Source organism: Pygocentrus nattereri, chromosome 7, assembly GCF_015220715.1.
Source record: "Pygocentrus nattereri isolate fPygNat1 chromosome 7, fPygNat1.pri, whole genome shotgun sequence".
Lineage (NCBI taxonomy): Eukaryota > Metazoa > Chordata > Actinopteri > Characiformes > Serrasalmidae > Pygocentrus > Pygocentrus nattereri.
Genome location: NC_051217.1, coordinates 16970033 through 16989334, shown reverse-complemented (window position 1 = coordinate 16989334; position 19302 = coordinate 16970033). Strand labels below are relative to the sequence as shown.

General features: G+C 37.7%; 2 protein-coding genes across 2 annotated transcripts; one reads left to right on the top strand and one right to left on the bottom strand.

Moving 5' to 3' along the window:
- Nucleotides 1-2137: 2137 nt before the first annotated feature.
- On the bottom strand, nucleotides 2138-4907 carry LOC119263741. Its single transcript, XM_037540253.1, has 3 exons — nucleotides 4859-4907; nucleotides 4417-4624; nucleotides 2138-2959 (listed from the first exon to the last, which is right to left on the bottom strand). The coding sequence occupies exons 1-3, from the start codon at nucleotides 4873-4875 to the stop codon at nucleotides 2495-2497; spliced, it is 690 nt and encodes a 229-aa protein (XP_037396150.1). The 5' UTR covers nucleotides 4876-4907; the 3' UTR covers nucleotides 2138-2494.
- A 539-nt stretch (nucleotides 4908-5446) lies between these two features.
- On the top strand, nucleotides 5447-8045 carry LOC119263719 (coiled-coil domain-containing protein 106-like). The gene is made up of 4 exons (XM_037540201.1): nucleotides 5447-5546; nucleotides 6226-6372; nucleotides 6979-7200; nucleotides 7732-8045. Exons 1-4 carry the CDS (start codon nucleotides 5447-5449, stop codon nucleotides 8043-8045), a joined length of 783 nt encoding a protein of 260 aa, XP_037396098.1.
- Nucleotides 8046-19302: the final 11257 nt, after the last annotated feature.

Below are 19302 nucleotides of genomic sequence, written 5' to 3'. Positions count from 1 at the left end.
ACTAGACTCAACTAGCACAAAATCAACCAGACTGAGATTTGGGGCTAAAATCGGGATAAAACTCATTTAGTGTAACGGCTTAAGGTAGTTTAACCTTTGGGTTAAACCTTAAATATTCACCAAAGTTCACCATACCTGGTCCTAAAGATCATCCTGTGGACTATATTTAAAACCACAGTCTGCCACAGCTGATCCTGCTCATTACCTTCTTAGGAGGTCTTGATTGGCTGGACCAGTTGCATTGATGTAGGTATTGGGAGGGGCAGCATGTTTGATGCAGGTTGGTACGAAACTCTAAAAGTGTCATCCTCTACAAGTTTTGGTTGTTTTTCAGTTGATTTTAGCACAGTTTACAATAAGTAAGAGTGTTTCCTTCATAGTGTTGAAAGGCTATAAATATTTCCTGGTTTTATTTCTAGTTAAGACAGAGCCTGGGAAGATAAGATGGACGTAGTGGGTCATGACTGTCCTAAGCAGAATCCATTCTCCAGGACACAACACAGCTGTAACTGAAGATGATGTTTGCCAAAGCTGAAAGTAGTCTATACACATGCAAACACAAACATCTATACACACAAACTTAACTGCAAGCAAAGAAGCAAACACAAATGCAAGCGAGCAAGCAAACACCCTCACACAGAGATTTGGGTAACACTTTACATTAAGTATCGACTAACTAACATGAAGTAATGCATTAGTTAACATGAAGTAATGCTTTAGTTAACATGAAGTAACATGAAGTAATGCATTAGTTAACATGAAGTAATGCATTAGTTAACATGAAGTAACATGAAGTAATGCATTAGTTAACATGAAGTAATGCATTAGTTAACATGAAGTAATGCATTAGTTAAGAGAGTTAAAGACTTTTACTTCTACTTAACACTGTTTGCTTAATTCCATTTCAGTCAATAATGTTTAGTTGCTTGTTTTTGATGGTTCATCTTTGGCCCTGTATTAAAGCTCAATAATATATACAATATAATTTAACCTGTAACATATTCTTATGCGTGTATTCAAGAAGGAATCATACGTACCATTCTCGCATAACGATCAGGCCTGGATGAGGCAGCTTGATGAAATTATTTACGTACCTTCAACCTCTCTTCTTTTAGCTTTATTTCATGATGCATATGCGTGAATGCAAATGTGACTTTTTTTGTAAGTCCTCCTATATTTACAATTTTAAATATAAGCAATGAGTGTATACACATACATTTCATAAAAAACACCCTCAAACTTAATAAAAACCAATCATGCCTTTGTAAAGCATTACTAACATCTGTTAAACATTACCAATCCTTTATAAGGACTTGTTCAATGAATCAAACATACCTGATGTAAAGTGTAAACCAATCATGCCTTTGTAAAGCATTACTAACATCTGTTAAACATTACCAATCCTTTATAAGGACTTGTTCAATGAATCAAACATACCTGATGTAAAGTGTAAACCAATCATGCCTTTGTAAAGCATTACTAACATCTGTTAAACATTACCAATCCTTTATAAGGACTTGTTCAATGAATCAAACATACCTGATGTAAAGTGTAAACCAATCATGCCTTTGTAAAGCATTACTAACATCTGTTAAACATTACCAATCCTTTATATGGACTTGTTTAATGAATCAAACATACCTGATGTAAAGTGTAAACCAATCATGCCTTTGTAAAGCATTACTAACATCTGTTAAACATTACCAATCCTTTATTAGGACTTGTTCAATGAATCAAACATACCTGATGTAAAGTGTAAACCAATCATGCCTTTGTAAAGCATTACTAACATCTGTTAAACATTACCAATCCTTTATTAGGACTTGTTCAATGAATCAAACATACCTGATGTAAAGTGTAAACCAGTATTGTGTTAGTGATCGTAAAACAGTAATGGAAGGTATACCTTTTTAAAAAGTAAGGCAAATGTGTGACCAAACAACATACTATATATGTTTTTTTGTTTATTCACAGCATAACAGTGGTTGTGTTTATTGTATCCAGAACATTTTTATTCATTTAACATTACACAAATACAATCTGAATAAACAATTTCAGACTACTTAATTATAAACACTTACACAATATAATGTTTCAGATAGAGATATATGAACGCTAGTAATAAAACAGTATTTTAACAGTTTATTGATATCAGAACCATCATTCAAATTTTATTAGAAACCCCTGCCCTGCAACTTGGCTTGTTGGTGTACAGTAATAAACTGTAGGTCATCTTTTCGATGTATAGTCTATTTTATTTTGATACTGCTGCTTAGTTACTACCAAGTTGCTCCTGTCTAGATATTGTCAGCTAGTGGATCACTGATAAAACCTAATCAAAACCATATTCACCATGACAGTGTTACTGCTGTACTGAAAGTTGATCTATACCCAAATATACATGGTAAACAATAAGGGCTGAACTGGTTAATCTTTCAGCCCTAGTAAACATGTTATTTCTAATTGGCTGTTAAAATCGAATTGTAAAGGTACACTAAACAGAAAACAGCTTGCGAATATCCTTCAGCAGCCTGCCCAGAGGACCATCTCTGTGACATTTTCCCAACCAGTAAGTCCACTCTATTAGCTTAAGATGTTCAATTAAAATACTTTCTGTTCGATTTCCCCTCAGTCTCCATACATGTCCTTTGTATGAGGACCATGCTCTTTCTAAGTGTTGTGTGTGAGCACCAGTATGAGAGTTGACAAAGTTCCTGCTGTGATTGACAGTGAGGTGGATGTATCCCATATCTGAAAGGGCACCTCTGTATGCTCTCCATTCATCACTAATGATGGTACTTCCTTGGCGCACATGGCGTCGCACCAGGGGAAGAAGAGCACGTCTTGACCTATGTTCGACAAGCCGCAAAACCGGTCTGCGAGTTTGACCGCGAACTCCTAATATTCCAAACACCCATTTCTTTCTCCTCCATGTTTGGCCAGCTCTACCTCGCCCATACTGTAAATAGAACAACAAAAGAAACACTATCACTGAAACTACATTATCTACCATTTGAAGAATATATCATGCAAAAATATTTAGTGATCAGTAATAAAATCTTGAGAAAACTCAAATGGTATGACAGAAAAATAATTTGTTTTACATTCTGTTAATGCATTGTTTTAGCCTAAATCAACATCATGGTAGCCAAATAATAAGAGTCAATGATAATAATTCATGTGTTCTACAGTATCAGTCAAAACTTTGGACTGTTTAGTTGGACATTCAGTTAAATGGTATGTGAGTGTCTGAGAATCCTGAGACTGGTACTGTAGCTGCACTGTAGTCCATCTGATTCACTGAATAGTGTTAACCCCTTTTCAAAGAATTTAGAATCGTTTACCAATTGTGTCATTTTTGCAGAGGAATTTGTCCTCAGCAACCTATATGTGCAGTGAAACACCCACATAAACACACTCTAGTAAAAACAAATATAGTAGGGGGCAGTGAGCACACATTTCCAGAGCTGTGGGCAGACCTATCCATGACTGCCAAAAGGCCAGGATCACCAGAGGACCACCACAGAGCAGGTATTATATGCATGATTCCGAGCACTGCAGTGACACTGACGTGGTGGTGATGCGTTAGTGTGTGTTGTGCTGGTGTGAGATCAGATACAGCAGTGCTGCTGGAGTTTATAAACACCTCAGGGTCACTGCTGGACTGAGAATCATCGACCAACCAAAACTGTACAGTCAACAGCGTCCTCTGGGCAGTGCTCTGTGACCACTGATGAAGGAACACAAACTGTGCCGCAGCAGATGAACTATTGTCTCCGACTTTACACCTACAAGGTGGACAGCGCAGCAGGTAGGGAGTAAAAGGTGTACTAATGTAGTGTCTCAGTGTGTCAGTGTTAGTAGGAGTGTCTTATAGAGTAAACAGAGAGTGGACACAATGTTTACTAACTCCAGCATCACTCACTCCAGCATCATCAACACACACTAACACAAAGCCATCATGTCAGTGTTACTGCAGTCTTGAGAATCCACCTCCCACATAACACCTGCTCTGTGGTGGTCCTGTAGGGGTCCTGACCATTGTAGAACAGGGTAAAAGTGGTTGCCAAATGTATGCCGTGAATAAGATAGGCCACAAAGTACATCTACAGTACCAGTCAAATGTGTTCAAATGAATTAGAAGGTATGTCCAAACTTTTGGCTGGTACTGTATATGTATACAATTTAACAAATATCAAAACTGTACAAACTAATATTTTATATATTTTTTAAACATTTCAAAATGTACTTATGACAAGGGATTAAGAGTTATCCCAGAGCACTCTATAACCAGGAGATGATAACTGTAGTTTACTAGTGTAGTAATACACCTTTAATAATATTTTGAGAAATAATAACTTTAAAGTATTTATGAATTGTTGAAAAAATATGGACATGGGGATCCATCATTTTTACCTTGCGTTTATGTCGGAAGTGGCTCTCATCAATTACAGTAAACTCAGTTCGACCACCAACACGCTGTCCTTTGTCTCTGATGAAGGAATCCATTGAATTTTTGCACACATTGCGTAAACACTTAGCCATCCTAGAGAGTGTTCTTGAACTGCCAGCTATGCCATCACTGATCATGTCGACCTGTCTTAGCTGTAGACCCTGGGCGAATCTGAGACAAAATAACTATATTATGTAACAATCAAATGACAAATAAATCATTGCATTGGCTAAATTTTCACCAAGAAAATATGTGAATGACAAAATATTATAATTGTAAAATAAACCACTGCATGAAGGGAAGTGTAATAACTGTACACAGTACAGGTTTCTAGAATGAAGGTACAGTGCCAGACATATATATGCCTATATTGCTATTGATAAACATGTTTTATATATGAAATACCTATATATGAATTTCATCCAGGACACCAAACTGACTCTGGATCTTTCGAATAAGGATCCTGATCTAATGGATTTGGTGCATGGCTTCCCTTTGTGTGGCTGTCTGTTGCAGATCCTGAAGAAATGTTGTAAAAAATGTATTATTTTATTTTTAACATAATAGATATAAAACAAAATAAAATTATCATGATGAATTACTTGCCATGTAAATTTGTCCTTTTTATGAGAATGTGGAACCATTGTCATAGGTCTGCTGCACTTATTGCATCTACTTTTGGCCATGAGTAATTTTTCCTTCATGAGCCATTTGATTAGTTTCAGTGTAGACCTTCTGGTTTTAACCCCATCAATTAACCTAAGGATTTTTGCCCTGAGTGCCATTGCGGAGATCTTCTTACTGGAATATTTTCGCCTAGACTACTTATACGGAAGTGTAAAATTTCCGCTTTCGTTCAGCCAGTCAGTTTAATCCAGTCATCTTCACTAGCTAATCACAGGTGATACTGGGTCTGCGTCATGCGCGCGACCATATGAAGTGTTTGTTTAGGTTTCGTTAGGAAGGTAAGAGAGTTCCCTGTTCCAAATTACCATGAAAGTTTCTCGTAGACGGACCAAGCAGCAAGAGAAACGCGAAGATTCAGGCAGTAAATGTGAAACCACACATGATAACACCAGTGCAGCCGGCAGAGGTAAGATGTTTAAACTTCGAAGCTAAACGTGCTGTGATGGGAAGTTCGATTCATCGGAGGCGCTTCAGGCTTTCGAACGAGTCAAGCGTTTCAGTACAACGTCTATGTCCAATGTAATCCTCTTAAAAACACGTATAATAGTATAATAAATGTGATATGTGAAATGTGAAATATAAAAGTGATCGTTACAAAAATCATTACATGAAATTATAAAATGGATTGAATCAGATGATTGATTCATACGTTCAAAAGAACCGGTTCAGTAAAAGGAATCGAACTTTCCAGTTTGACTGTTTGACTTGTCTAAGCACCAGCTATATAGTGTTAGGATGTCTATTTTGTCTGCTTTATTTAGTGATAACGACAGCGTTCCTTGTTTAGGTGTTATTGCATAAAAAAACTTCTAGTGTATGTATTTTTACACAAGCCAGTAACTGGTGACCACCATTTTAAGTAAAGATTAGAAAATACTGTTGGCCTTAGTTAGCTGTAATACCTTAAGTTTCAGCGTTATGTTTATCTCTCCTAAAAATCTGTAATGCCTAGTTATTTTTTTTCTGAATGGTTGCTATTTAACTATCTGTCTAAAATACTAGAAACTGCAAACACAAAACATGTTGTGTTTATGTACAGATTATAGTGGTGTATGATAATATTGAGCTTTATACTTTTTTCTTAGGTGATTCACATTCCCCCACAGCTCAAATTGCTCTAGCTAAAGCCAAATCTGAGGTGGAGTTACTGAAGCTGAAGGTAGCATCACAGCAGGAAAAGATTAAAGATCTAGAGGAAGAACGTGATTTTCTGAGGACACAATTAACTCAAGGTAAGTTTTTGTCAAAATTCACAGGTACCCCTGATTATATATATATATATATATATATATATATATATATATATGGTTAAGATGGTGGTTAAGATCCTTAGGTCATGTGGATTTATGTCATGAAACATGACAGTGTAATCAGAATGGCGTGTCATTGATGACTAACAAGACACAAGACTAACAAGTCACATTGTCAGTATGTCTGTAACTGTGTATGTGTCTTTCTGATGGCTGGTTTTCAAGAGAGTGATTGAAAATGCACAGGGCTGCACTTTTACTGTAAGCCGCATATCAGTTTCAACAGTGCACAATGTATGTGGGGACTAATAGTAGATTAGACAAGATTCACATTCATTGTGATACAGAAATTGTGATACAGAAAAGAAAGACAAGACTGTTTAGTAAAGAGGAAAAAAATACATAAAATAACAGTAAACACTGTACGTACAGCACTGTGGAATTACAGTCTGTCTACACTTCCTGACATTCCTGTCTGCAGAAGGTAGACTAAGGTTTGTTGAAAATTTAAGGTTCTTATTATATGAGATGAAAATGTTAAAGTGTTCAATTTTGTTTAGTAGTTTGTTGTTGTTGTTGTTGTTGTAGCCAACAAGGCTGAAGAAGAAAAAGAGGAGGGTGGAGTTAAACGGAAGAAAAAATCAATCGTCATAGATTCCAGCTCATTTGATTCTTCAGATTCCTTTGTTGATTCTGACAGTACTGATTCCTCATTTGAAAAGAAAAAGAAGAAAAGACGGGAAAAAATAAAAGGGAAAAAAGAAAAGATGAAGCGCAAGAAGGAGAAGAAAGGGCCCATCTTCCAACGTGGTATATGTATTCACCAACACTAATGACTTAGTTCCTGACATATTAGTCTAACAATTGTGAGTTCATAGGTACATTTGGAAGAAAAAAGTGAAACTGCATTTCATGAAAAGAACACCTTGCTAACTGTAAAGCATAACACTACACTGTGTCTCTCACTGTGTGTTTATAACACCCTTTCTAATGAAAGGATTCGTCTGCTTTACGCTGATCCCATTCCTGATATAAATGCCTAAACACAGCTTGTCTAGTAGAGAAGAATTGTCAATAGAACACAGGGTCTCTGGAGCACAGAAATATGAACCTATTGGGACCATGCCTTATGCTAGGCATGAACTAAAGGTTATAAAGTGGGGGCAATGGGGTAGAGTGACTGATTTTTATTGAATAGAAAATACATGGAGGTACCATTTAATGCAAGTAATGCAGTGGTAGTAATCTATATAACATAAAAGTTAACATAAATATTTTTTAGGATGACATTTTTTTTTCTTAAAACTCATGTCAGTGTCTCTTGTCTTTTCTTTTGTATAGTTTGTGTCCCTGCTGAGGTGATCCGAAGATATGAAAAAGTGCTGGCCATATATATGAAAGGAAACACAATGGCCAAGTCATTCCAGAAGTACGGGGTAGACCGCAACACAATTGCCCAGACTGCTTCTATTGCAGAGCTATCCCTTGCCGAACCAGAGACATACTGCCAGCTCAATGATGATCGTGGAAAAAAGGAGAAGTTGTTAGACTTCGCTAAAAAGTGCCAAGATGTAATAGCTTCGGACAAAAGCATTGCTGAGAAAATTTCAAATATGAAAGTTGAGGGGAAGTTGCTTCCTATTCAGAAGAAGTAGGCTGACCTATTACGTGGATGTGCTGCTTAGAGAAACCTTTTTCAGTTGCAGCATTTAATTTTAAGTTAATTTAGGTATTTTTGTGTTCTGTGAACATTATTTTGTATATAGAGTGCAAAAATGCTTTATTTTAAAGGTGTATTGAAAAAATATGTAAATTGAAGGGTTCTGTTTAATGACCGAAAACATGGTCACAGGTCAAAGCTAAGTAATAAAAAAGGCTTCATTTTTATAATCCTACCCTTTTTTGTTTATACTGGGTAGTTATTTGACAGTAATTTGTTTGTGCTGCTTTCTAAAACTCAGGGAAACCCTTCACAGTTGCAGCAGGTAATTCAGAGTAAATTTCGACAGTTTTTTTTGTTGAGATACTGTGAGCAGAATTTTATATATACAGGACAACATTTAAAGGTGTTTTGAAGTATTTTCAATGCAGGGTTCTTTGCAGGCTTCTGTTAAATATCAGAAAACATGTTAAAAGGCCAAAGTTGAATAGTAAAAACCGTTTGGTAATTCTACTGTTTATTCTGTTCCTTCTAGGTAGTAATGCAAACATAAATATTGTTTATTGTTTTAACTTTGTGTAATGCTTTCAAATTACATCATTAAACTACCTAAAGTGCTTTACTAATTTAGTAGTACTTTTTAATGTTATGCCTTCTACATTCACTAAACAAGTCCTAATAAAGGATTGGTAATGTTTAGCAGATGTTAGTAATGCTTTACAAAGGCATGATTGGTTTACACTTTACATCAGGTATGTTTGATTCATTGAACAAGTCCTAATAAAGGATTGGTAATGTTTAGCAGATGTTAGTAATGCTTTACAAAGGCATGATTGGTTTACACTTTACATCAGGTATGTTTGATTCATTGAACAAGTCCTTATAAAGGATTGGTAATGTTTAACAGATGTTAGTAATGCTTTACAAAGGCATGATTGGTTTACACTTTACATCAGGTATGTTTGATTCATTGAACAAGTCCTAATAAAGGATTGGTAATGTTTAGCAGATGTTAGTAATGCTTTACAAAGGCATGATTGGTTTACACTTTACATCAGGTATGTTTGATTCATTGAACAAGTCCTAATAAAGGATTGGTAATGTTTAGCAGATGTTAGTAATGCTTTACAAAGGCATGATTGGTTTACACTTTACATCAGGTATGTTTGATTCATTGAACAAGTCCTTATAAAGGATTGGTAATGTTTAACAGATGTTAGTAATGCTTTACAAAGGCATGATTGGTTTACACTTTACATCAGGTATGTTTGATTCATTGAACAAGTCCTTATAAAGGATTGGTAATGTTTAGCAGATGTTAGTAATGCTTTACAAAGGCATGATTGGTTTACACTTTACATCAGGTATGTTTGATTCATTGAACAAGTCCTTATAAAGGATTGGTAATGTTTAACAGATGTTAGTAATGCTTTACAAAGGCATGATTGGTTTACACTTTACATCAGGTATGTTTGATTCATTGAACAAGTCCTTATAAAGGATTGGTAATGTTTAACAGATGTTAGTAATGCTTTACAAAGGCATGATTGGTTTTTATTAAGTTTGAGGGTGTTTTTTATGAAATGTATGTGTATACACTCATTGCTTATATTTGCAATTGTAAATATAGGAGGACTTACAAAAAAAGTCACATTTGCATTCACGCATATGCATCATGAAATAAAGCTAAAAGAAGAGAGGTTGAAGGTACGTAAATAATTTCATCAAGCTGCCTCATCCAGGCCTGATCGTTATGCGAGAATGGTACGTATGATTCCTTCTTGAATACACGCATAAGAATATGTTACAGGTTAAATTATATTGTATATATTATTGAGCTTTAATACAGGGCCAAAGATGAACCATCAAAAACAAGCAACTAAACATTATTGACTGAAATGGAATTAAGCAAACAGTGTTAAGTAGAAGTAAAAGTCTTTAACTCTCTTAACTAATGCATTACTTCATGTTAACTAATGCATTACTTCATGTTAACTAATGCATTACTTCATGTTACTTCATGTTAACTAATGCATTACTTCATGTTAACTAATGCATTACTTCATGTTAGTTAGTCGATACTTAATGTAAAGTGTTACCGAGATTTGTTTTCTCTGGATTTTTCTACGAAGTAGGGACATTTTAGTCTTGAATATGTATACTTCTGACAAAGCCTGTACTAAACTTACTCTCTTTCTCTCTCTCCCTCTCTCTTTCTCTCTCTCGCCCCCCACACACGCACTCCTCCACTAACACTCTGAATGCCCTAGAAAACATTCATAACCCGGGGAACAGAATTAAGCAGCAGCATCGAGGCAAATTTAGGGCAACTGGAAATATGCAGCATAGTAACACCAATCTGTGGCCTGTTTCTCAGCTAGCCAGCAAAGCTTCACCTCAGCCCACCCAAAACTGCACCAAGACCTTCTCAGCTGTACGCTAAAGGCTGACACAGAAGGAGTCTATGGATACGTGTAGCTCATGGAGGCTTGTAGAGGCCACAACATGCACACTTCCAAAATCTCACCTACACATAATGTGAATTTGCAGAGCTGTACATCAAGCAAACTCTCTGATCTGACAGACTAGGGAGAGGGACAGGACAGCAGGACTTTGAAGTCGTGTGTCATTCTGTAGTGAGCATTATGCCTATATAAGGAACTCTGGGTCTAAGCAGAATTTCTATGGGAAGTAAGGATGATGTTTTAGAACATCGCTGCTGTTGTGATCGGTGATTAACAAATATGTCCCAGACTTGATTAAATTTAATTAAATACTCTACACATATTTTCCCTCTCACATGTCACTGGATACCGTGTACCATGGAAAGAACCCAAGAGGGGCTTGAGCATCTGCCCATATGGTACAATGGAAAAAAGAAAGTTGCTTTAACTTTGCATGATTCAGATGTGTACATTAGCTTCACTTCAGCATAATTACTTTGGTAAGTATGTAATTTACTTAATGTAAGTTGATGTAATATTTAATTTCTTTGGAACTGATATACACAATTGAATTGAACAACTTTATGTTCTCTTGGTTAATGTGTACAATAACATTAATTTATGTTACCTTGGCCATTCTTGAATAAAGAAACCAGGGAAGCTAAATCTGTGTTTCATTTGTAATTAGCTTAATGTTCTTATGCACACAGTAAACGTATCGCTGCTGTCGGAACAAAACCTCATATCTCCAAAACTTTTTTTACTTTTAATGTAAGTCAATGGAACCACAATTTTTCCCCCCAAGTCATAGTAGTGGCCTGTTGCCAGTTCATTAATTTATCCATATAAATACTTTGTTCATTTGTCTGATGCTTTTTACATGTTGCTACGTCCAATTACCATCACATAAAGACTGGATGATGATTTTAAATCTGAATGAGTAGTAGAGCAGGCTAAAAGTGTTGAACAGAGATCTGTCAATCAAGCTGCTCATTAGTCACTTCAGCACAGTTCTCAGATAGGACTGAAGAGTGGTTTTTAAGCCAGCCTTGCTGGATGTTTAATAACTCTCAAGTTTAGTATCACACAAACATTTTTAATATTTTACTCTGTTTTCCTTGGAACTTGTCTCCTTGGGATCAGTTTCAGCAAGGCAAGTCTCAATAGCAAAAGAACTTCTGAGTCGGCTTGGGTCGTGTAAGATTCATCGCTATTGAGTGCCCCCTCTGGTGCAGTACTGACCATGCATGGGGTCTTCTAATGAGACCTCTAATGCATCATCACCATGCTGGAAATCCCACCAATGAAATACTGAATATCTCTTAAAAAAGGTGTCACATTCCATAGTGTGGTTGTTTTAAACAACAACCATATATTATATCAACACCAAGGGGTGTTAATAAATATTCCATTTCATTACTGTAAAAAAAAATAGCAATGTAAGACTCTGTGGAGCTCCTAAATACAGCTATTACTATGTTTACATAATAATTAAATAGTGTAGTGAGTAACACTATAGCTTTATGTGCTGGTGACTGGGGTTCAAATATAGTACTGTTAGTGGTTTGGCTAGCTTTGGAAATATACTACAATATGCTGTATATTAAATTACTTCATGCTCATGTTGCCCTTTTTCCCCTTTAAGCCTCTGCCACCCAAATTCCATGCTTGATACTTCTATGTAATTATATGCAAGCAAACTAGCATTCTTGCACATTGAAATGATGTTGCATGAAAATAAGTCTACTACAAAATGTTGACACTATCAAATAAAAACTCCAGGGTCTAAAATTGTAGGTTACACCTGCCAAAGTAGCTCAACCACCACATTTAACAAAGATTGTTTGTTTTTGCTGAGGTTGTCAGTCTTATGCTGTCAATTCTTTGAGCAGCAGTGGTGGCTTACAGGTAGCAATAGTCATATTTTGACACCTTAATGACCTCATAATTCAAAAGGTCTAGAGACATTTAGATGAAAAATGTATGTACAGCAAAAAATATCAGGTTTGGATTGTTTTTGATGTCCACATTGTGCCATAGTGGTGATTTTTGACAATGTTGGTAATTTTTCTCATAAAGAAACCTACACTATGCCAAAAGTATTTGCTCATCTGCCTTCACACGCATATGAAATTGAGCAAGATCCCATTCTTAATCCATAGGGTTTAATATAATGTCAGCCCACCCTTCGCAGCTATAACAGATTCAACTCTTCAAGGAATACTTTCCACTAGGTTTAGGAGTGTGTTTATGGGAAATTTTGACCATTCCTCCAGAAGCGCATTTGTGAGGTCAGACACTGATGTTGGACGAGAAGGCTTGGCTCACAGTCTCTGCACTAATTCATCCCAAAGGTTTTCTACCGGGTTGAGGTCAGGACTCTGTGCAGGCCAGTCAAGTTCTTCCACACCAAACTCATCCATGTCTTTATGGACCCTGCTTTGTGCACTGGTGTGCAGTCATGTTGGAACAGGAAAGGGGCGTCCCCAAACTGTTCCCACAAAGTTGAGAGCATGAAACTGTCCAAAATCTCTTGGTCTGCTGAAGCATTAAGAATTCCTTCCCCTGGAACTAAGGGCCAGGCCCAACTCCTGAAACACAACTCCGCACCATAATCCCTCCTCCACCAAACTTCACACTTGGCACAATGCAGTCAGTCAAGTACTGTTCTCCTGGCAACCGCCAAACCCACACTCTTCCATCGGATTGCCAGATGGAGAAGCGTCATTTGTCACCCCAGGGAACACTACACTCCAGTGGTGGCACTTTACAACACTGCATTCGATGCTTTGCATTGCACTTGGATGCAGCTGCTCAGCCTTGGAAACTCATTCCATGAAGCTCTCTACGCTGTTCTTAAGCTAATCTGAAGACCACATGAAGTTTGGAGGTCTGTAGTGATTGACTCTGCAGAAAGTTGGTGACCTCTGTGCACTATGAGCCTCAGCATCCGCTGAGCCCGCTCTGTTATTTTATGTGGCCTACCACTTCATGGCTGAGTTGCTATCATTCCCAATTGCTTCCACTTTGTTATAATACCACTGATAGTTGTCTGTGGAATATTTAGTAACGAGGAAATTTCATGACTGGACTTGTTGCACAGGTGGCATCCTATCACGGTACCACACTGGAATTCACTGAGCTTGTGAGAGCGACACATTCTTTCACAAATGTCTGCAGAAGCAGTCTGCAGGCCTAGGTGCTTGGTTTTATACACCTGTGGCCACAGAAGTGATTGGAACACCTGAAATCAATGATTTGGATGGGTGAGTGAATATTTATGGAAATATATTGTAACTTAGACCCAGAGTTCCTCATACGAACATGACATGAAAGCAATAGCTTTAGAGATCTACACTGTAAAAAAAATGGCTTGTCATTTCAGTCTTAAAAATCACTTCATATGATAAAAAATAAATTAACTAGTTCATTCAACCTAAATGAATACTTTGAATGAATGATTCTTTCAACCAAGGTAACCAATAAGTTGAATAAAACTACTTCAATTGCTTATTACCACCTCAAGTAATTCTTTTAGGTTGACCTGATGAGCCATTTTTTTCCAGTGTATACTCAATCTGATCTAGAACTAGCACAATCACATGGAGCTGTTAGAGGAATCAGCTGCCAGATGAATGCACATTACAAACATTTCTACAATCCATCTTACGAGAATGCAGTGAATACTACAAAAACAGTGAATATTACTGGAGAAAAAGAGGAAAAGCATTCTTCTTGGTTTTCTGTGCATTCTGGTTTCTTCACGGCCCTCTAGTGCAGTGATTCTAAAGCTGGTCTAGAAAGGGAAAGTTTTTAAATGAACTTTAAGTTGGTTTGAAAAACGTGATGCTAAAATGTTGCTTGGCGGTTGCTACAGTATCCAAGGTGGATGGTAATGTGTTGTTAGGTGCTTCCTTAAACTGCTTCCTTAAATTCAGTGTCACCTTAAATGTAATTATAACTTAAATTCACTGCCCCCTTAATTTTACTGCCACCTTAAATTTCCTGATACCTTAAAATCACAGAAAACTTAAATTCACTGCCATCTTACACGCACTTCCACCTTTAATTCAGTGCTACCTTAAATACAATTCCACCTTAAGTTCATTGATACCTTAAATTCAGTGCGACCTTAAAATCAGTGCTACCTTTAATTTACTGCCACCTTAGTTTCAGTGAAGGATCTTTAAGCTGGAAGTTAGGTTGGAGCAAAAATATGGGCCATCGGGGGTCGCTGAGGACTGGTTTGAGAACCACTGCCCTACTGCAGACATTCCCATTATGTTTAAATATATTGCTAAACTCCTATTCAAACATTTACCCCAAAACACAGATGCAGCAGCGCAATTCTTAACACTTAACAATTGTATACTAAGCTAATCTTAGTGATGATACCAAAGTTGCTCTGCACAGCACAAACTCTGCACAGATTGTTGGATGATTACGGATTCTATTCAGTTCCACTCCCCATTCTGTTCCATTTCTATCACGTTCCAGACATTCATATCCGAGAATGAGATTTGAAGGAATTCAGTTCTGGAATCCTCCGCCCAGCTGAAGCATATATTAGAATCATGTCTTATCTTTTTGATGGAGATGCATCCAGAAAGGCCACGTTGTTCTAATAACCTGACACATTAGATGTGATGTGCGAAAGGGCAAAGTGATTTGTATTTCCTCCTTTCTAGTGACAGATGAGTTTCCATCAGGAGTGCTCTAGATCAGAAAAATACAGAGAGCAAAGCAGTCCACATTATTCATTCACCAGTCCTGCATGCATAATCAAGCGGCTCAATATATATTCCATTGCACTGGTATCTCTTAGAGATGCTCTTTGGCAAAATATGTTTGCTATCGTGCCAACTTCAAAGAAACGAACGTTTGTTCTTGAAGAAGCCTCTCGTTACAGACAACAGTTATTAATATAGTCTATCTGATTAATATCAAAGTCTGAGAATCAATACAGCCATATATCCATCCAAAGAAACACAAAACTATATGAATAGGATTAGGGCCTTTGTTTGTGCAGCATGCTTGCAAAATTGAAAGATATTGGATTTTTGCTTAGAGAGAGAAATATGGGTCAAAGTAATGTTGACAACTGGGAAAACAGCAGCATGATGAGAGTGAGGAAAAAGGAGTTTGATAAAGAAAGGAGAGATGGAAAAAGAGAGTGAAAACAGTGCTCTTTATATACTTTCTCAAAATGTCTGATGTCGATGGGCTTTCTGGGCGTTCTGTTGCTTCTTGTACCCTATGAAAGATATGATGGCGTGCAATGCGATTCTGCCATTCAATTCGGCTGTTAGAATGAAGAGACATTTTCCGATGGCACATTCATCACTCCTGTCTCCATCGCGTTGAGCTATTAATTTCTTTTGTGCACTTCTGAAGACGTATCACACAGGTAAGTGTGGAGAATTCACAGACAGCTCATCTCCATACCCCCAATCAAAATGTAAATTACAGTTAGGCAATTTCTCATTTCAGAGACGTAGTCTAGGCAGGAGCCTTTTTTAATCTAGTTGCAGTAAATAATAATTTGAAAATTGTAATAGTGCACCACAATCATAGATCTGTCAACTGTCTCCCATTAGAGCATCATGCATTTTGAGCCAAGGTGTCCACAGTATGACCACTGCATACCTACAAAAATCATGAGGGTTAAAGTGATACCTATAGTGTTGATCTTTATTCTATTCTATCCTGTTTGTATAGCCTAGTTTAAGTATATCCAAACTTACTAAGAGAATGAAAAGGAACTATTATTAGGAAATAATACACAAAGCTCCATAAGAAAAGTTTACTGAAAGTAACCCAGACTAAAATGGGAAAAATCTCACTAGGAACTTCAAGAAGAACCACTGAGTGGACCCAAGACTCAAAGGGGAAAAAAAAACTCCCAAAGAAACATTGGCTAGGTTTACATGAACAGATTTTTGCCAATCCGATTGAATACAATCAGATTACAGATTCAGACTGAGGTGTTTATTCTCACTCTGTTCAACAATCTGATGGAAAATCTTCGTTTACATGCTCGCTACAAGTAATCCAATGCAAAATGACGCGCATGCATGGAGTAGCGCTTGACAGCGAACATCCTGTGAGGTCCAGTCAGTGTAAACTGAGTTTCCAGTTGGTGCGCTTGTGTTTTTAATTGCTTAAACTGATGTCAGACTCAGAAAAACGTCCTTCACATGTACTTATAAAGAAAGTGGTGAGAGGAAGACGTTGTATTCTGAGACACATAAGCTGGACGTCCGTCCCACCGCCATGTTTTAAAGCTCAGAGCATGAACTTCGCCTCCTCTGCAGACCAGTTTCTGCTCCGCCATGTTGAACAGTGTAAACCTTTCGCAGCGTAAACCTTTTCGCTATTCGACGCACATGCGCAAAACATACATACACATCCTGATTGGAGTGTAATTGGATTCAGCCGTTTACATGGATATTATTCTTCTATTTAACAGATTATTTACAGGATTACCCACGTTGTTCAATTGGATAGAAATTGTATTCTGAATGGCCTCAATTGGACTAGACTATTCCAATTGAAGTGTTTACATGGACATATTCTATTCCTATTGAGCTATTAGTCGGATTATTAACAAATGATCAGACTGCAAGTGAACGTGGCTATTGAGAGGAACCAAGACTCAAAAGGGAAAATCTCCCAAAGAAACACTAAGAGGAACCAAGACTCAATCAATCAATCAAACAACCTTTATTTTGACTCGGAAGGGCAACCCTCATTTCAACCCTCATTCAAAAGGGAATGCACTCAAAGCTTTAAAAAGGGAAAACTCCCTAACAACATCAAGAAGAACCACTGAGAGGAAACAAAGACTCAAACGGGAAAAAAATTATTCCTAAGAACATCACAAAGAACCACTGAAAAGGAACATCAAGAAGAACCATGAGTGGAACCAAGATTCAAAAGGAGAAATTCCCAAAGAGCATTAGGTAGAAACTCTGAAAGGCCCCTCGATTTCAAAGGAAAAAAACTTGCTGAGAACATTAACAAGAAACACTGAAATGAACCAAGACATAAACGGGAAAAACTTCCTAAGAACATCACAAAGAACCACTGAGAGAAAGGAACACAGACTAAAAAGGGAAAAAATAATTCCTAAGAACATCACAAAGAACCACTGAAAATGATCTAAGACTCAAAAGGGGGAAAAAAACCCCTGAGGAACATCAAGAAGAACCATGAGTGGAACCAAGATTCAAAAGGAGAAATTCCCAAAGAGCATTAGGTAGAAACTCTGAAGGGCCCCTCGATTCCAAAGGAAAAAACTTGCTGAGAACATTAACAAGAAACACTGAGATGAACCAGGACACAAAAATACCTAAGAGCATGAAAAAGAACACAGAGAGATATCCCTTTTTCAACCATGGTGAGCAAACAAGTTTCTTCTACAGTCTTCCTCTGGTAGGGCAAGTCCACAAGATAAATTAACCAATGAGACAGAGGAAAGATCAGTGAGAAAAGCTGATGACTATCAGAGGTTGAAATGATAAAAATATTATCAGAAAACTGTCAGAGACAGATGGACTGCTACCCCTGTCTTTCAGAAAGTTGTACTTTCGACTCAAATGGCTTGGAGAATCAAGTCATCAAGGTGGTTTTTTTGGCAAATGTCAGAAAAGATCCATGTTTCGCTTAGTTAACAGCATTTTCACCCAATCTCTTTCTAATTTACAAATCATGAATCAATGAATGCTGCCATACCAGTGTGGATTGGTGACCGGTGACCCCTGTTCTATGGCTTCACTCCAAATGACTCCTTTTGGCACTTTTATTTTCAAAGTGCATCATGTTGCCAAACCCAGAATGCATGCTGTCAAACAAATCACACAAGCATACAATCTCACACACAAAGGAAGCGACATGGCGATGTCTGCGCATTCAGTTTTCCCTAGGAAGGGTCCGACTATGGACCATGGACTGTCAAAACCCTTGAAGAGTCCAGTAGAGGGGCTTTGACATGATGTGAAAATGTGTCTTTACCAACCTCTCACTGGAGCACAGGCGAAGATTGTAGTGTATTTTGTATTGAGTGAACTGTTGATGGAGGGGACAGGGGTGGGTACGCTTGGAAAGCTCAGGGGTTTTGGAACGAGCCGGGCACACACAAGGGGAAAGGTAATTGCAACACTTTTGTTGTTGTTTTGCCAGTATACAAGACAGAGGTCTCCAAATGGCAGGCCTGAACAGTAGATGACCCACTTTGAGGCGAATTGGTTGTGAATTTTCCACAAGCAAGGAGCCTGTAAGGAGCGGTAGCATTGTTTGGAGTGCATGCTGCTCAGATTGTTTCCTTGTGTGCGTGTGCCCATGTACATTTCATTTTGACAGCTTGAAAACTGAAACAATGCACCTTTTTCGGGTACTACTGAGTTGAGCAGGCCAGTTGATACTGTAGCATGAGATGTCCTGAAGGCATTCTCACTAACACAGAGGAGTACCGTCTTTGGAAAAGGAGGAAACGCAGCTAATCCAGATTAATCACCCCAGTTGCAAAGACTTCCTGTGCCTTTGTGATGTCTAATTGTGATTTTGGTGCGTGGCTTGAGAGCTGGCTGCTATAGACGAGCCCCTGGGGCTCATCCCCCCCTCCCCCCCCCCTTTTCTCCCTCGCTCCTCTGCTCTCCTCCACTCTCAGCACTTTTGCACCTCTTGGTGAGAATGCCTGGCAGACTCATTAACTGCATATTAGATCTCTCTTTCCCCTCTCCCACTCCATTATCTCCTTTTCTCCATCTGTTGTCGGCCTCTTCGTCATAATCTCAGTTGAGGCCTGAA